Source organism: Psammomys obesus, unplaced genomic scaffold (assembly GCF_907164565.1).
Source record: "Psammomys obesus unplaced genomic scaffold, mPsaObe1.curated_primary_1811, whole genome shotgun sequence".
Lineage (NCBI taxonomy): Eukaryota > Metazoa > Chordata > Mammalia > Rodentia > Muridae > Psammomys > Psammomys obesus.
The window spans coordinates 12,395,089-12,411,415 of NW_026593286.1; the positions used below are offsets into that span (position 1 = coordinate 12,395,089).

Genomic DNA, 16,327 nt, shown 5'->3' on the forward strand with positions numbered 1-16,327 from the left:
ACACACACACACACACACACACACACACACACACACACACACACACACCAGGCTTTTGTATCTTGAATCATATAGCTCTGGGCACTCTTGAGAACTCAGTTTTCCCTTCTTGGTGAGGATATTCTTATATCCGGTACCTTCCTCCTGTCAGGCATCCATCCTGGTGCCATTTTCAGCTTTCTTCTCTGGGTCTCACAGATTTGAACCTGTCATATCTATGAAATGTTTGTTTTCTCAAGAAAAAGAGCCCTTTTCAAGCCATTGTTTTAAAAAGTCACTTGGAGCCTTAAAAATCTCCAATCATTAATTCACAGTGCTAAAATTTAGGAGTGTGGCTGGGACTCGAGACAAGCTATATTGAATTAAATGTGTAGAGCACTTTAAGACAGCATTTGATTGTACATTTAACATAGGGAATGCAAATTAAAATTCCTCCTGGGTGCTTTAAATCATTCATTATATGTGCGGTATTTTCAATTAGCTGCAGAAAAAAAAAATTCCTTTAGTATGGCTCTATTTTTACAACTGGGAATTGCTCAGAGCTCAATTGACTATTTTATATATGTGAGATTGATTTAAAAGACTCTTGGGGTGTTTGCAATTTAACCAATAATTGAAAATATTGTTGCAGGGTGGCAGGTGAAACCAGGAAGTCATTTTGCATTCCAGAAGAAGTGGCTGTGGGCTCAATGGTGCCCTTTAGAGTGGGCTGGATGGGGAGCTGTGTCAATAGAGACTTGGTCCTTCATGTTTCATACCTACCTAGGTTTTGCACCACCATAGAAAGGAGAATGATTAGCTGTGATATGTTACTTTCAACAAGAACTCGACACTCTAAGGTGTTAGTCATTTTCTCCTTTTTTTAAAAAAAAAATGTGCCAAACACACAATAAAAGTCAGATGGGATATAAAGAAGTACGACTCATTCTGAGTCCTGCCCCACACCTTCCTGTGTGGGCACCATCTCACTTCAGGGACCACCCAGAACAGAGATGCAGAAAGCAAGGTGAGGCTGTTGGGATGGACTAACCTACCCTTCCATGGTTGTGCACACACATCACCTACGGGGTTATGACAAATGCTCCTACCGAAATAAGTAATGGTATGGATGGTCGTTCAGCCACATTGTACTAAAACCCATCATTATTCTGATTCAAACAATGCCAATGTTTGAAGTAGGCGTTTTGTGCCCAGAATGGAAATGTTATGCATTTATTTCTAAACTTTATAGTAGTGATTGCCAATCCTCCCTCCCTCTTCCAGGGATGCCTATGTGTCTAGGAATGTAGTTATCACAGCTACATGGTTGGGGGGATGCAACGAGCATCACTTGAGTAAAGCCTAGAGATGCTCCTTAACAGTGTACAATCCACAGCCCCTTACAGCCAAGAATCATCCAGCCTAGCATGTGCAGATTGCCAAGCACTTTTCAAATATGTCAGACTGTATGAAATGGTCCTTGAGTACCACTGAACGAAATTGGTCTTTAGAGGCCTCACTGTTTCTTTAATGCCTTGTTTGTATATTGGATACCTGGGTATCCATGTGCCATCCTGGATGCTAGGCTACAGTGATGGACAGGGCAGATAAAGGAACCAGGAGGAAACAAGAAGATAAATGTTTCGCTTGGGAAGAACGTTAACATGGAAAACTGATGCTGAAAACTGACTTGCAGGTTCAGTTTATCTGGAGAAAGACACAGGCCTCTAGACAGGCCTGCAGTTGCTAGCAGGGGTGTTGGAAAGCCATTGGAGAGTCTGGTGCAGATCCTGTGCAAAAGGCCATGGACTGCTTTCCTTCTCCATAGCCAGAGCAGTGTGCTTGGTGACTTGGGTATGGGAGCCAGTGCTCTCTTCCAGAGAAGCTGGTGGCTAAGACTGGGGACAAGGAGATAGAGAGGATATTTGAGATGTATTACAGTGGGAGAATGAATTTGTTGATGATTCTAATAGGATATGGGGGAAAAAAATACCCAGACTTTTGGCTTGGATCCTTTAGTGGGGAGAAGATGGTGGGTGGTGCCTCCTATTAAGATCTGGCAAATAGCAAGTTTAGCGGGTAGGACTAGCCCCTCTCCCTTCCTGGAACTTCCGTGAAAATTGCTAAGGGAATATCTATATACAGGAACATTGTTTTGGGGTCTGCCTCACAAACACTTAGAGCCTTTTCTCCCAGATTGCTTGTTCTTCTGGGGTCACCCTAAGAGGCTTTTTAATGTGGTTCCACATTATTTGTAAGTGTTCTCTTTGGATAGTAATCAAGCATTTCCTGTTTCGTGTTATTCCACCCATCTAAACATACAAAACAGTTCTGAGAGTCATCTTAAAATCCAGACGTCTGCCATTAAATCTCGTGACCACTCAGACTGGGTTTGTCTAAAACCGTCACTAAAACCTTCAAAAATCGCTTGAGCCTAATAGCACACTATTTCAGTTTCAGGCTGGTAGGAAAACACTTCGTATTCATGTGCTTGGCAGCCTTGGAAAAAAACACAAGGAAAATTGCCAGATCCTGATGCCCGTTTCCCAAGCTGACCAGGTACCAGGGGTCATTTCTAACCCTGTCATGGGGACTGTGGTAGATGGAGCAGCACAGCATGGTGCCGCCCCAGGAAGGACAAAGGCCCTCATGTTATCATCCTAGAGGTTCGTGCCCAAATTCAAAGTTCTTATAATGTCACACCCTGAACTTTTGAAACCCTCTTGCATTGAAGAAGTATAGGAAATGTATCCGCGATGGAAAAGTAAGACAACAGCAAATAGAGTAACTTCCTTTTTGTTCTCAGGAATCCCAGTGTGAGTGTTTTGTAGTTCAGGGTAAGGTGGTCTGCTGTGGAGACACCTCGGAGAATGAATCGTCTCTGTGGTGGTCGTGGTGATAAACAGTAGTGCTGGCCGAAGCCAGCTTTCATTATAGGCCTTGAGGACTGGCCTACGCTGGAGAGATGGCCCAGTAGTTAAGTGTATAGGCTGTTCTTCCAGAGAATGTGGGTTTTATTCCCAGCACTGACATAGCAGCTCATAACCACCCGTAACTCCAGGTCCAGAGCATCCGATGCCTTCTTTTGGCCTCTGTGGGAACCAGACATCCAAGGAGAGCACAGATATGTATGCAGGCAAAACATCCATACATATAAAATAAAAATAAAACTTAATTTTATTAAAAAAAAAAAAAAAGAGCTAGCCTGTGAACCCAAGACACATTGTTCCCTAATTACTACCATATCTCATAAACCTTTACCAGGTATATGCAAAACTGATACTTTGCATAACAACAGAGCAACAGTGTAACCAGCAAACTGGCATTGATATGTGCCATCTACGAACCTCATCCATATTATATCAGTTTTCTCCTGTTTTTTTTTTTTTTTTTTTTTAATTATTATTATTCTTTTTACAGATAGGTCTGTGTGTATGTGTAGGCCAGAGGTCAACCGCAGGTGTCATTCCTCAGGAGCTTGTATTTTACTGGTCTGGGGCTCACTACATGGGCTAGGCTAACTGGGGGGCCAACAAACACAGTATGATTACAAGCCCACGCCATCATACCCAGCTTTTTATGGGAAGCTAGGGAGCCAACTCAGGTCCTTATGTTTTCGCAGCCGAGCTACCTCCCAGCATCTTTACAGGATCTTTTTTTTTTTTTTTCCAGAACAAAAGTTTTTGATATTGATTAATTTTTCAGTTTATCAGTTTTATCTTTTATTGATAATGGATAGTTTTAGTGTGGACTCTGAGGAAGACTGGGATTCTGGGTCCTCCTGCTTACAATGTGCAATGGCAGATGACCGTGAAAGGGCGCTACAGGAAGGTGGACACCAGGATGAGAGGTTCTTTCAGCTCCCCTCTGCTTTGGGCTCTGGGGTGTGCTGCCTGGGAACTGCCTGTTCAGCAGGGTTTCTGCCCCAGGGTCGCCTGTCCCTAGTAAAGACAGAGAAATGATGACGGCACGAAACGAGAAGAAACAAAAACTTCCTAAACCATGGAAGGCATTTTACCCTCTGGCCGTCTTAAATGGATGACTTTCCAACCTCTCCCGTGCCCCAAGCAGCTCATTCTCCAGTCTCAGTTTAGGAGGGCGGGGCTTTCCTCCGACTGCCACGCCCCCTTCTCTGCGTGAGTTTTGCCTTGGCTTCCTTTGCTGTACAACCTACTTGCTTTCAGCACAGTACCAGTATAGCACAGTGCCAAGGATAGGTAAGAATGAATTCAAGTATTGCCTCAGTAACATGATGGTTTGGTTAAAGTCTGTTTCTAAATGCTGCCCATCCCGGCCTCATTTCTACTGACAGACTGGACCGTGCAGTTCCTGATCGTCAGGGGAAAGGGACCTTTTCGCGGCCACCAGTGGCCCCCGCCTCCTCCCCGAGGAGGCCACGCCACTCCTCTCCCTACCCTTATACGTTTCCGGAAAGCACAAGTGTCTGTAACGAAGATGTCCAAGGGTCCAGACCACATGGGTTGAGAACAACGAGGGGAGATGCTAATTTTCCCCACTTGAGCAGCGATTTGGTATGCATGTTGAAGCAGCAACGGCGCCTCATTAGCGCCGTTATCACATGCTAATAAAGAGTGCTCACCCCAGGCAGCTCAGCACTGAGGGAACCTCCCCCAACTACCTTAGTATATATAGAATAGAGATGTAGATGGCTGTGCTTAATATCCAAAAAATTCTTATTTCTACCTGACTTTAGGGAAGCCAGGAGGCTTTAGCTGTGGAACTGAGCCCTAGCAGTCTGAGTTCCTCTCTGAAGAATGTCAGTTTCCTTGCCCACTACCCCCACAGACTGAAATAGGAGCACGAGGGCCTTCTTGTTCCTGACTGATTAAAGCCCACATCCTCTATTAGTGCCGTCAGAGCTGTGCCTCAGGGCCCAGTAAAAGTATCCCTATGCTCTGCAGGGCTCAGCTGTAACCTAGCCACGCACTGGTCTCTCCTTCTCCATTCCTCTCTGTGATGGACACCCCCCCCCAGAAAAAAAAAACCCTTCACTTTTTAGCATAATTTGGCACGAGGTCATCTTGAGACCTAATTCAGAACCTACTGGCCAAGTAGACTGCCTTTGCTGGCTAGCCCGACAGGTCCCCTCAGATAAGGAGGGAGGGAAGTAGGGTGTGGGGCTCAGCAGGTACTGGATAGAGGTGGTTCAGAAAGCACCAGGAACTAAGTCCCGAGGTGGGGAACAGAGCGTAGGGTATGTGTGGATGCTCAGGTTCTTCTCTCCTTCTCTCCGTGCTTGGCAGTTCCGATTCCCGAACTTGAATGATGAGAGTCGCTTTGGTTTAGTGAAAACAGGCAGCCATGGGGAGAGAACTGACAGTTGGTGGGCAGGAGGACAGAGTAAGGGCAGAAGAAGTGGTACCAGTTGGCTCCCTGCTGCTGCTCTTCGGAAATAACTGCCCAGTGACTCGCCCTGGTCTTACCACCTCCCGGTGCTTCTGGCTGGAAGCAGAAGCTCATTAGGACGCCTCTGCCCCTGCTTGCAGCCTCAGAGCTCCTCCACAGGCCTCGGCAAACTGAAGCTGACACACTGGATGGATAGGGTGAGCGGTCAGGCTTAAGCTGCAATAAGGTCCTAAGATGCCTTCCCTTCTAGGATGCTCAGAAGTAATTGGCTGGATTCTCTTCCTCTTCCAGTTGCAAGTTAGAAATTCCAGAGAGAGTCGTGATGTAACCTGGTTGTCAGCGCTGTCATGGCTTCTGCTGTGACTCTAGGTGACGGGAAGCCAGTGGCACCGTGCAGTGACCTGGGCAGAGGGGGAATGTGTGTTCTGTGCATCAGAGCATCCAGTTCTTTTGGAATCCTGAGGCGCGAGGAGCTGCCCCATGCCCTGAGACACCTATATCTCTAAGGAGCTGTATCCCTGCTCTCTACCCACTTACCCAAGTGTGACAACAGAGTGTTCCCAAATACCCCCTACGGACAGAGTCACCCCCACCCTGGATGGAGGCCACCGCTCTAGAGTAACAAACATTATGTTCAGGTTGGCACTCTTGAGAGCTGTGGTCACTTGTTTGCTCCAAGTGTTTGCTGAGTTAGGCTCAGGTAGAGGAACACAGTGTTTCTTCATCTTTTCCTCCATCGGCCTTTAAACTGCACCAAAGGAAGCAGTGTAGCCAAGAGCACAGGTTTTCCACCTCAGATCTCTTTACCGAGTATGAGCTGTGTACTCTAGTCATGGCATTCAGGTTTTTTGTTTTGTTTTGTTTTGTTTTGTTTTTTTCTGATCCCCAGTTTCCACCATTTGGTACTCAGGACAACTAATTCCTACTTCCTATGTGGAGGATTAAATTGCATTTTCAATACAGAGTACTGTGTCTGGCACTTAGTGGCTGTCTTGTATGTTTAATCTGCTGTAATTAAATGCCAATAACAGGAGAGCTTATAAACAACAGGAATTTGTTTCTTACAGTTCTAGAGTCAGGGGAAGTCTAAGATGAAGACACTGGCATATAGAGTGGCTAGTAAGGGCTTGCTTTTGGTTTGTGGAAGGTACCTTCTAGCTGTGTCCTCGTATGTCAAGCAGAATTAGCTATCTCTGAGGTCTCCTTTATAATGGTACTAATATTTGTGAAACTCTACTCTCAAGCTCTAATCATCTCTCAAAGATATAATCTTTTTAATAATAATAATGATTATCTCACTGTATATCCTTGGCTGACCTGGAACTCACCATGTACATGAGACTGGCCTTGAATTCATTAGAGAGATGTCTCTCCCGGGAGTGCTGGGACTAAAGGTGTGCACTACCATGCCTATCAAGAACCAACTCCCAATGACATCACATTGCAGGAGCTTCGATAAGTGAATTTTGGGAGGATACGAACATTCAGACCATAGCAGTCTGTATCCAGTTAATGATGGCTGTTATTCTCAAGTACTTTAAGAGTGTGTTCTATAGATTTTAAGCAAGTTAGAACTGGGGAGAAGAATTTAATTGCTGCTGTCACATAAAATAGGAATGGAACAGTTAACTTCTATTGAATTACAATTTGTTTCATAAGCATGTATTGAATTCCTTCTATAATCTAGGCACTGTACTAAATACATGGCATAAGATATTAATAAATAATCATCTCTGTCTTTAAATGTCTGATGTGGGGATAGAGAGGCAGATAGATCAAGCTGCTCATCAGAGCAGAGCCACTGTTTATTGACAGAAGAACATGAGCAGCCTGTGTGAGCATTCACCTTAGTGGATGAGAAAGAGGCTGGCTGTGTTATGTGCCCCACATTTCTCGTTCCTGTAGATAACACGTTATTACAGTTTTCATGGTCTTCTGACTTACTGTCCCTGTGCTCTGCAGCTTTCTATGCTCTCTTTCCACCCAGCTTTCACCATTCAGCTGAAATCCAAGCTCCTGTCATGCATGCCTTTATAAACAGAAAAAAAGATCCTGTATTTTAAAAGATCCTGTTTCTTTCCTGAAACTTTTCAAAATACTCAACAGCATGCAGAGTAAAATTGTCATCAAAACAGTTGAATAATGCTAACTCAGTATAATGCTCATTAGTCTTTTTGCATGTAAGTATAATTTTTGCACAGCTGATATCTCATGAATAGTTTTTGTTGTTAGTTGAAGTATGTCTCTTCCAACATTAGGAAGGCTGAGCCTCAGGATTGAGCATTTTGAATCTAGCCTCGGCTGTTAAGCAAAAGTGTCTCAACAACAAAAATAAACAGAATCAATTACTGCTGATATATTACTACTTAGTTTTCTTCACAGTGAGTGACACGGTTGGGTGGATGCCATTAACTATCACTCAGTGATAGTTCTCCCAGGTCATGTTCTCCCAGAAGCAACAAGATGGTTTGGTTGAAAAAAATAAAAAAATAAAAATTAAAAAAACCCTGCCAGGCAACCCCAGAAGCCAAATGGGACAAGAAGGTACTAGAAAAGGAAGAAGCTAAGCAAGAGATGGTTTCAGGGCCAAGTCCCACTACAGAGCTCATGGGCATTTTGGAGTCATTTACAGCGAGACCAGGAGTCAATGGCTATTAGCCTTCTGGGAGGAAATGGTGTCTGTAAACACTTAAGGCCCACTAAGAAAAGTGGGCTTTGCTTCCCCCTGGCAGTTGTCCAAAGGTAGCAGGTGCAAACAGTTAGCAACAGCTCACAAAAGCTAGAGGGCAAGTGTGCAGAGCTGCTAAAAGGCTACCCACAGTGCTGCTTCCATCGGAGATGCAGGTTGCAATTAAAATTGCCAGTATAGCTATTTATTGCAATGATTTTGCTTCTAGAAATAATCAGTTTTGGACCCAGATCTTCTTTTATTCTCTTCAGTTGGTTGATGGAGTTTGCTGTTTAACTGGTAAATGCTTTTTTTTTTTTTTAAGAATACATCTTTATTTCAGAAATATTTTTAAATCAATTTTTTCTTAAAGCCCTTGGCCTTCATAGTTTGTCAGGATCAACTTAAAGAGCACTGGTTTCTCATCAGTGGATAGCAGACCTATAGACAGCATCAGTATTATTTCAAAGGACCAGTGAAGTTATGTTCAACGTCTGGCTTTGAGTATAGACTAAATAAACAATGTCTCAGTAGGAGATGGGGCAGGGGGCAAAACAAACAAACAAACAAATGTGTTTTAGGCTCAGCCAGGCACTTGTCACCAAGTATGAGGACCTAAGTCCAACAGAACCACATGGCAGAAGGAAAAAACTGATTCTTGCAAATCGCCCTCTGATCTCCACTAGCTTGTCGTGCACACCCTTCTCACACAAATAATTGAAATGTAAAGCTTTTTTATTAAGGTATTCGTGAATCTATGATTATTTTGTATCTCCCAAAATATGGCATCTATTACACTTTTTTTTTTTTTACTTTATTTTTTTTATTTTCTTCTTATGAAACAAAGTTGTTTTACTGTTCGTTAAAGACTGTGAGTCACTGGTCTGTGTCGCTGTAGTACTAGAGTCCTCTCTTAGTTACTGCGGACCTCACCATCTAAAGCATTAGAGATTTAATGGCCTAAATCCACATATCCACATACTGAAAGGCATATCTTCCCAATATGATTGTTTCTTTTCAGTAGGGAGGGGAAAAGATACACCCCCTCCATCAACCCACCATTATCAACAACTCTATTCTTTTTTTATACCTCATTTAAAAATACGTCACCCAACTCTATTTCTTATGTTAAATCAACCAAGGAAGAGTGGGTATAAGGGCAAATCAATAAGGGAGCGTGTAGGTTTGAGGAAGCAACATGCTAGAAACAGAAGAATCCCAGAGCCTTCACGGTAGGCTGTTTGTCGGACTGAGAAGACATTATGGAGAGAAATGGAGGGCAGAGAGGCGGGACACCTTCAGGACTGTCAGCTGCTCAGTCCAGGCACCTGGCGTTGCTGTAACCGGCACAGTTAAAGAGACTCATTGATTCTACCCATCAGTGGTATACTTTGATCAGTTCACCAATTTTTAATATCAGCTGATTCCCCAGCCTGGCTTCATCCAATGACCTCCTATGGCTTTCTTAGCCGTGGGAGACAAGCCAATTTATGCGCAAGCGGTCTGCCTTTCAGGACTTAGATACACCCTAGAGAATGACATAAATAAACGTGGACTCTTCATTGTCTCTGTCTCCCAGTATTGCTGCAGTTTTCTTAGGATTTATGAGATGGGGCCATTCAGATGTGATCTTTCAATACTGTTTTACTCTAAAAGGAGCCAGAGAAGTAACTGGCTGTATGTGGTACAGGAATGTACAGATGAACCTAGGGACATCTTGTCAAATCAGAAGACAAGGAAGCCGAGGACACTACACAATTAAATTGAATGTTTCAAGAATCAACTTGAAGTGACTTGTTTTGCGTCTTAACAAGATTAATATTTACAGTGGATCAAGCCCCTGGAAGATGTTGTTTTAAGAACATGAATTTTTAATGACAAGAAAACAAAACAGAAAACTCTGGTAAACCCAGAATTGTATAACAAAGTCATCTAAAATTGAGGACTGTTCTGCATGTTTGTCCCAAATTTACCCCCCCCCCACACACACACACACTGAATTGCAGGGTAGTCAGCTACCTGAGATAGAAAAAAAGAGGTAGAAAACCTCTTTTTTTTATCTGTATTCCTACTAGTGAACGAAGGGAACTTAGTTATCTTAGTTATTACAGCACCTACCATGTTGGACCCCCTTATAAAAAAAGGGTACTTGTAGCCAGGGCAGTGATCCACACCTGTAATCCCAGTACTCAGGGAGGCAGATGCAGGCAGAGCTCTGTGAGTTCGAGGCCAGCCTGGTCTACAAACAAGTCCAGGACAGCCAGCTTTACACAAAGAAATACTGTCTTGAAAAACCAAAGGCCAAACAAACAAACAAAAACGTGCCCGTGCAACGATCATGATACAAAAGCAGAACGATTAACCAGTCTCCCGACCCTAATACTCTATACTGTGTCGTTACAACATGGTCTTCAGAAGAACTGACTCGGTAGAGCTGATCAGGGGTTGTTAATAACCTCCCAGGAAGTAATCTTTCTCTTCTTCAGGCCATACTGTCTGACTCTACCAACTTTCTCTGAGACAGAGGAATGCAGTTATCCAGTGGGTATCAGGACCAAAGTTAAAAATAAAGCAACTTAACAGTTTTTTTTTTTTTTTTTTTTTTTTTTTTAAAAAAAATAAGTAAATATTTTTTTTTTTTTTTTTTTTTTTTTTTTTCTGAAAAATCTGGAGCGCTATTAACTTGTAATTGCTGGAGCTCATGGCTATCTTGAACCAAATAAAATGGTACATATGACAGAATACAATTAGGACAGTGTGAACACTGGATAATTGGCAGAGTGAAGAGTTACTGATTTTTGCTAGTTGATAAGGATATTGTGGCTTTATATCCTACCTAGGATGTATATTAGAATGATCCTGGATGCTGTTATATGATGCCTATAATTTGTTTCAGAGTAATTTTTGACTTGCAAAAGACAAGCCACAAATTGTTGGTCATTCTCATTGCTAAATGTTGAATACTATGGACTTACATTTTCTATTTATTTTATGTCTATTCAGGATCTTCCATGATACGGTGTGTATACTTGTGTGTAGGCATACACACATGTAGCTTATATTGTTAGCTCTTCCAACATATTTTAGTGAGTGATGGCGGATAGACTAATATCCTTTCTTTAGACACTCTTGGGTCCCTCAGAGCAGATAAGAAACACCTGTAAAGTCTCACTCACAGCCTGTAGACTTGTGTCATGGTCCATTCACACCAAAGCATTTACATACAACTTGCAGTATTGAAGAGAGCATGTGGACATGGCATTTATCATCTTGTCTGTGCTGTAGATGAGGTATATTTTATATAAAAATAGTTTGTTAAGTAGGAAAAAAAATGTCGCTGTTTGCAGGGCTATTTCATTTTCTGTTATTTAGTCGGTTGGCAATGAGCCCTTCTAGGGGTCTGTTTGCAAGTCCTTATGCAGCGCAAACTAGTGATAGACATGAGCTTCTCAGGTGAGAGGCAGAGAGAGCTGCAGAGCTGCACATGACCAGCCCCCAGGGGGTCGGCACTGAAGCAGGACATGTGTGGTGAGACTGACGCCCAAAGCACCAGCACTTTTTTTTTCCACATTTCCTGTGAATAACTCTAAACCCAGACTTGCGTGTGCTCTTTCCTGAATTTCAGTTTCCTCAAGTATTTTTGGAACACAAAACCCTGAGCAGTGGGATTAGGCCCTCGCTTTCTGCCTCTGATATAGTGTGTACCCGTTGGTAAGGCTCTAAATAGACCCTGTGGGCTCCAGGGCTCTAAAGGCCCCTGGTTCTATTTTCTGTGAGCTTCCTGTCTAGTAGGAAGCGGGTGGGATAATTTGAAAACAAGCCAAATGAGAGGTGCAGAGAGGGATGATATCTTCAGAGAAGGGGGTGAAGAACCCATTGGAGGCAATCTGGAAAGGCGTAAGATGCTATCCAGAAGAGCTGGGAAAGCTCTGATGGTCACTAAGCGAACGATAGAAAAGCAAAGGGAAGGCCAGGGCCATCAATAGAAAACAGCCCTGAAGGAGGAGAACTGGGAAATCTTGTAGGCGAATGGTCTCCAAAGCCCACCAATGGAGAATTTTTTTTTTTTCTTTTTAAGACCAAAAGAGTGTCAGGAACAATCAGGTGGAAAGCCTGACAGTGAAATTAGCAGAAATTGCAGCTTTGCCCGTGTAAAAGTGACAGTTGAAGCCATTGGGTCTGTGGCATGTGTTTCTCTCCCGTCTGCCATCAGCAAGTGACACATTTTTGAGTATGCATTTTGAATTTGGCGTTTGCAAAACTAGCAGCCCATTATTTACTACGCTAAACCATGCTCAGCGCTCAGAGCAGTACCCAATTACTTCAGGAACATTCCCCTCGCTGGAAACTGAAAGGGCTTGGAGCTGGAGAAAGCCAACATTTGGAAGGCTGTGCCTGTGGCGGTAGCTTTATTGGTAGGCTTATGATCTCCCTCAATGATGGCCTAAAGCACGCGAATTGCTTTTTATTGTTGAAAAAAAAAAAAAACGTTATTCACGAAATTGAAACACTCGAACAGATTTATGAACCTGTATATCTACGTTCCCCAATACATTTGGGCCAAACACTTATTCTTTCTCTCATCCCAAAGTTTGAAGAGTGATTTCTTAAAAAAAGAAAAAAAGAAAGAGATGTTATATTCTTCCGATTGCAGGATTCTGCTTGTTCTAGAGACAAAGCATTTTAAAACCAGCCACACTTACTTCATGTAAAATACTATCTATTGGGGTATGAGTATATTTCATTATTTGGACTCACTCAAGCCTGAAGTGATTTATGGATCCACAGCTGTTCTTCATGCTCATGAGCTTATTCTTAGATGTGTGTACAAGCCAGGTGAGTTTATATTTGAGAGAATTTGGCCAAGCAGAAGTTAGCCCAAAACATCCATCAAAAATAGCCCTGATTCCAAGTTCCACAGAGCCTGGAGACAGCCCAGTGTGCTTTTATGAAGCCGAACATGGACATCTCTCAAAAACTTCCCCAGGCAAAGAAATCAGGAAAAACACTGCCTTTTTCTTTTTTGGGGGGGTGGGAGGGGTGGGGTGGGGGGGATGAGGGATTATAACTGAGCAACATTCTGGTAACTAAAGTAACTTTGGGAGACTGTCCATGCTGATGCAAGATATTAGGGCTGTTAAGGTTTTTACTTTCATTTGTCCTCCTCCTCTCTCTCTCTCCAGCTTTCAGCTACCATTGGCAAGACAACATGATGTCCTTTTGTGCCTTTTGAGTGTACAAATCCAGCTACTTATTCAAATATCCCCTCACCCAGCAGAGTTGCTGAGGAGTCATTAGCTGAAATTGATGAGGTCAATGGGTACATGGATTCTACACAATCTTTGTATTTTCAATCACTCTGTGGTGTGTTAAGTTTCAAAGGAGAAATGCATTTCCTAAGGGAGAAAGAGGAGGAGAATCAGAGCTCACTCGTAGGAGGACTGAGGAAAGCTCCCATGGTCAGGACTTGGAAGTCCTCCAAAGGTCCAACAGGCTCCAGGAAACTCGGGCAATTGTCATGGTATTAGAGGCAGTCCAAGGTGCCAGAGTCAAAATAAGGGCCACCACTGACCACAGCAAATGGCCACGTGGGAGTGTATGTAGGTCACTTACACATTTTGAATTTAGACGGGCTGAGTTTACACAATTATTTTACAACTAAGCTCTGGAGAAACCCCAAATGTTCTGAATTTTTTGAAGTCACCTATTTCACAATGTGTAAGGAAATCACAGCATCACAACATGTGCTTTAAAATGGTATGTCCTCAGTGGCTCTCATTGCACATGGATAGCCAGGTGGGGAATTCCATTTGTGCTGACCTTCCTTGCTTTACACGGATGCTGGCATTTTCTTGGGCAAATTTTGGAGTTCACTGTGACACCCAGGACACAAGCACTTCCTCAACCACATTCAGTAAACTCTAGTTTGATGCAATGAAAAATAATAAAATTGGAAATTGGAGCTTATAACCCCTGGGCCTCAGTCCCACAAGTAGTTTTTGAGCATCAGTCATGCATGCATGACCTGATGTGGGAAGTTCCCAAAACAGGGAAGGGTAGTCAGGAAGACACAGTTTGCCCAGTCCTGCCTACACTTCATTCTTTTCCCGTGTGGCCACGGATTTCCTCTCTCCAGGTCACCTGTCTCTTTCAATGCTTCCCTCTGTAACCTTCCACAGGTGACAAGGGGGTCAGATTGGCTCCCTGGGAGATTTGTGACTAGTGAGACCTCAGGCTTCTAAAGTAGGGACCAAATTAGTAACATCACAAATCCTGCCTTTGTTTTTGCTAAGTGCTGCTGTTGAGTTCTAACTTAATGGAAGTGTTTGCTTTCCCATAAATGCGTGTAAACTCCTACCTCTTGTCATAGCCAGAGAAAGCTCAGTCAGTGGCAATCAAGGACCGAAGCATATTTAAAGCAAATGGCTGTAATTGAAATTCTCAGTGTAAGCAATGCCACAGGCACGGTTTATGGATTTACCAATTGTTCTGCCCTGTTATAGTTTTAAAGCTGCCACTGAAATTTGTTTTAATTAACAGGCCTGTAATTTAAAAAAAAAAAAGTTGTATGTGGTACAGTAAAAGTCTGTGTGGTTATAAGAAAATCTCGACAACCTGACCCATTCCCTCTGTACTGCTGTCTTTTTGCTTGACATGCTCTTCCCTCATCCATGCAGGGCTGGTTCTTTCTTTAATCTTCAGTTGTCCTCGTCTATGTTCCTAACGCAGAGGTGACATTCCCTGTGATTCCCTCCCCTGGTCCCTCATTCACCCACATTGCTTTGCTTTATGATCCTGGCTTCTGGTCTTCTCTGAAGTTACCTAATAGTTTGCTGGCTTCTTTTCTCCATGTCTCTAGAAGGACACATTGAGAAGGCCAGGGTCATGCCCATCAGATTTACCCACAAGCTTTACAGTTGTCTGTCTAGTACTTATAAAGTGGCTTGGCGCACAGAAGACCCTCGGAGATGATGCTTTAAATGATTGACAGTTCATAAGAATTAAATAATGGTTGTAGCCCAATGTCTGGTATATACTAAGGACCTAGCAGATGGAAGTTTTACTTCTCTCCAGCCTTCTCCATGCTTTAGAGGCTGACTTAACACAGCATTCAGTGATCATGAGCACAAAAATTCAGGTCTAGTCGAGTACAGAGTACTCACCCCTTTGTGCTCACAGAAGAGTGATCTATTTCTGATTTTTTATTTTAAAATAGGCTGTCCTTGTTGGAAGGCATCATGAATTGGCATTTCCCCTTCTTCGTCCTGACCACAGTGACTTTGCCCTCCGTGTACTCCCAATTCAACTCTCTGTCGCTGGAGGAACTAGGCTCTGACACAGGGATCCAGGTTTTCAATCAGATCGTTAAGTCACGGCCTCATGAAAACATCGTTGTCTCCCCACATGGGATCGCATCCATCCTGGGCATGTTGCAGCTGGGGGCCGATGGCAGGACAAAGAAGCAGCTCACGACAGTGATGAGATACAGCGTGAACGGTGAGTGTGTGCTCTCTTCCCTCATTCGTGAGGCCTTGCCAGCCGTCCTGCATGCGAAGGGACATAGCTTGGTCTCTGCTTAATCTGAAAAGCAGGACAGCCAAGAGGAGTCATGCCATGCCATCTGGAACATAGAGCCAGGGCCTTCTAAAGGAAAGATGGCATGCCCGATGTTAGGTATTGCACTTTTGGTTCTGTAGCTGTTGGGTTTTGTGCTCCCTCTGTCCACTGGCACTACTGTTTTCTCATCCCTTGGGGGAAATCTTTTGTGTTATGAGCATTCCTTATGAAACAGGTCCACACTAGAGCATGGCAGTGTGGGACACTTTTGGTGGCAGAGCTGCCCTGTACTGGTGGTGATGGGGTGATGTGAGTCCTTATGTGTGATGGAAGTGCACAGAATTGCTCACACACATGCACGCACATGCAACAAGCATATATGAAAAGTGAGTCAAGTCAGAATGAGCTCTGTAAGGCTACATTACAGTTTCCTGATACGGTCACCATGACATTGGGGAAAAAACTTGATTAAGGGCACAAGGAATGTCCCTTTTCTGTGTTTTTTAATTTTTAAAAACTCATTAATTTTGGGGGGTGGCATGCATAAGTTCGTGTGTATGGGGGTGCAGAAATGTGTGGAAACTAGAGGTACATGTTGGGCGTCTTTCTCCATCATGTTTCTTATTTTTTGAGTTTGCCAATGCAGTGAGACGAGCTGGCCACTGAGCCCTGGGATTCCACCTGCCTCTGCCTCCCCAGTGCTAGGGTCACAGGTATTTACCACCTGGTTTTATATAGATGCTAAGGGTCTTGTGC

At 43.4% G+C, this 16,327-nt stretch overlaps 1 protein-coding gene across 2 annotated transcripts in view; it reads left to right on the forward strand.

Moving 5' to 3' along the window:
• Positions 1-16,327, forward strand: part of Serpine2 (serpin family E member 2) — a 57,559-nt gene that overhangs the window by 15,881 nt on the left and 25,351 nt on the right. For both annotated transcript variants that reach the window (XM_055616884.1, XM_055616883.1), the window contains exon 2: positions 15,231-15,511. In XM_055616884.1, coding sequence (XP_055472859.1) covers positions 15,253-15,511 — 259 coding nt within the window. In that variant the 5' untranslated portion in view covers positions 15,231-15,252. The remainder of the gene's footprint in view (positions 1-15,230; positions 15,512-16,327) is intronic.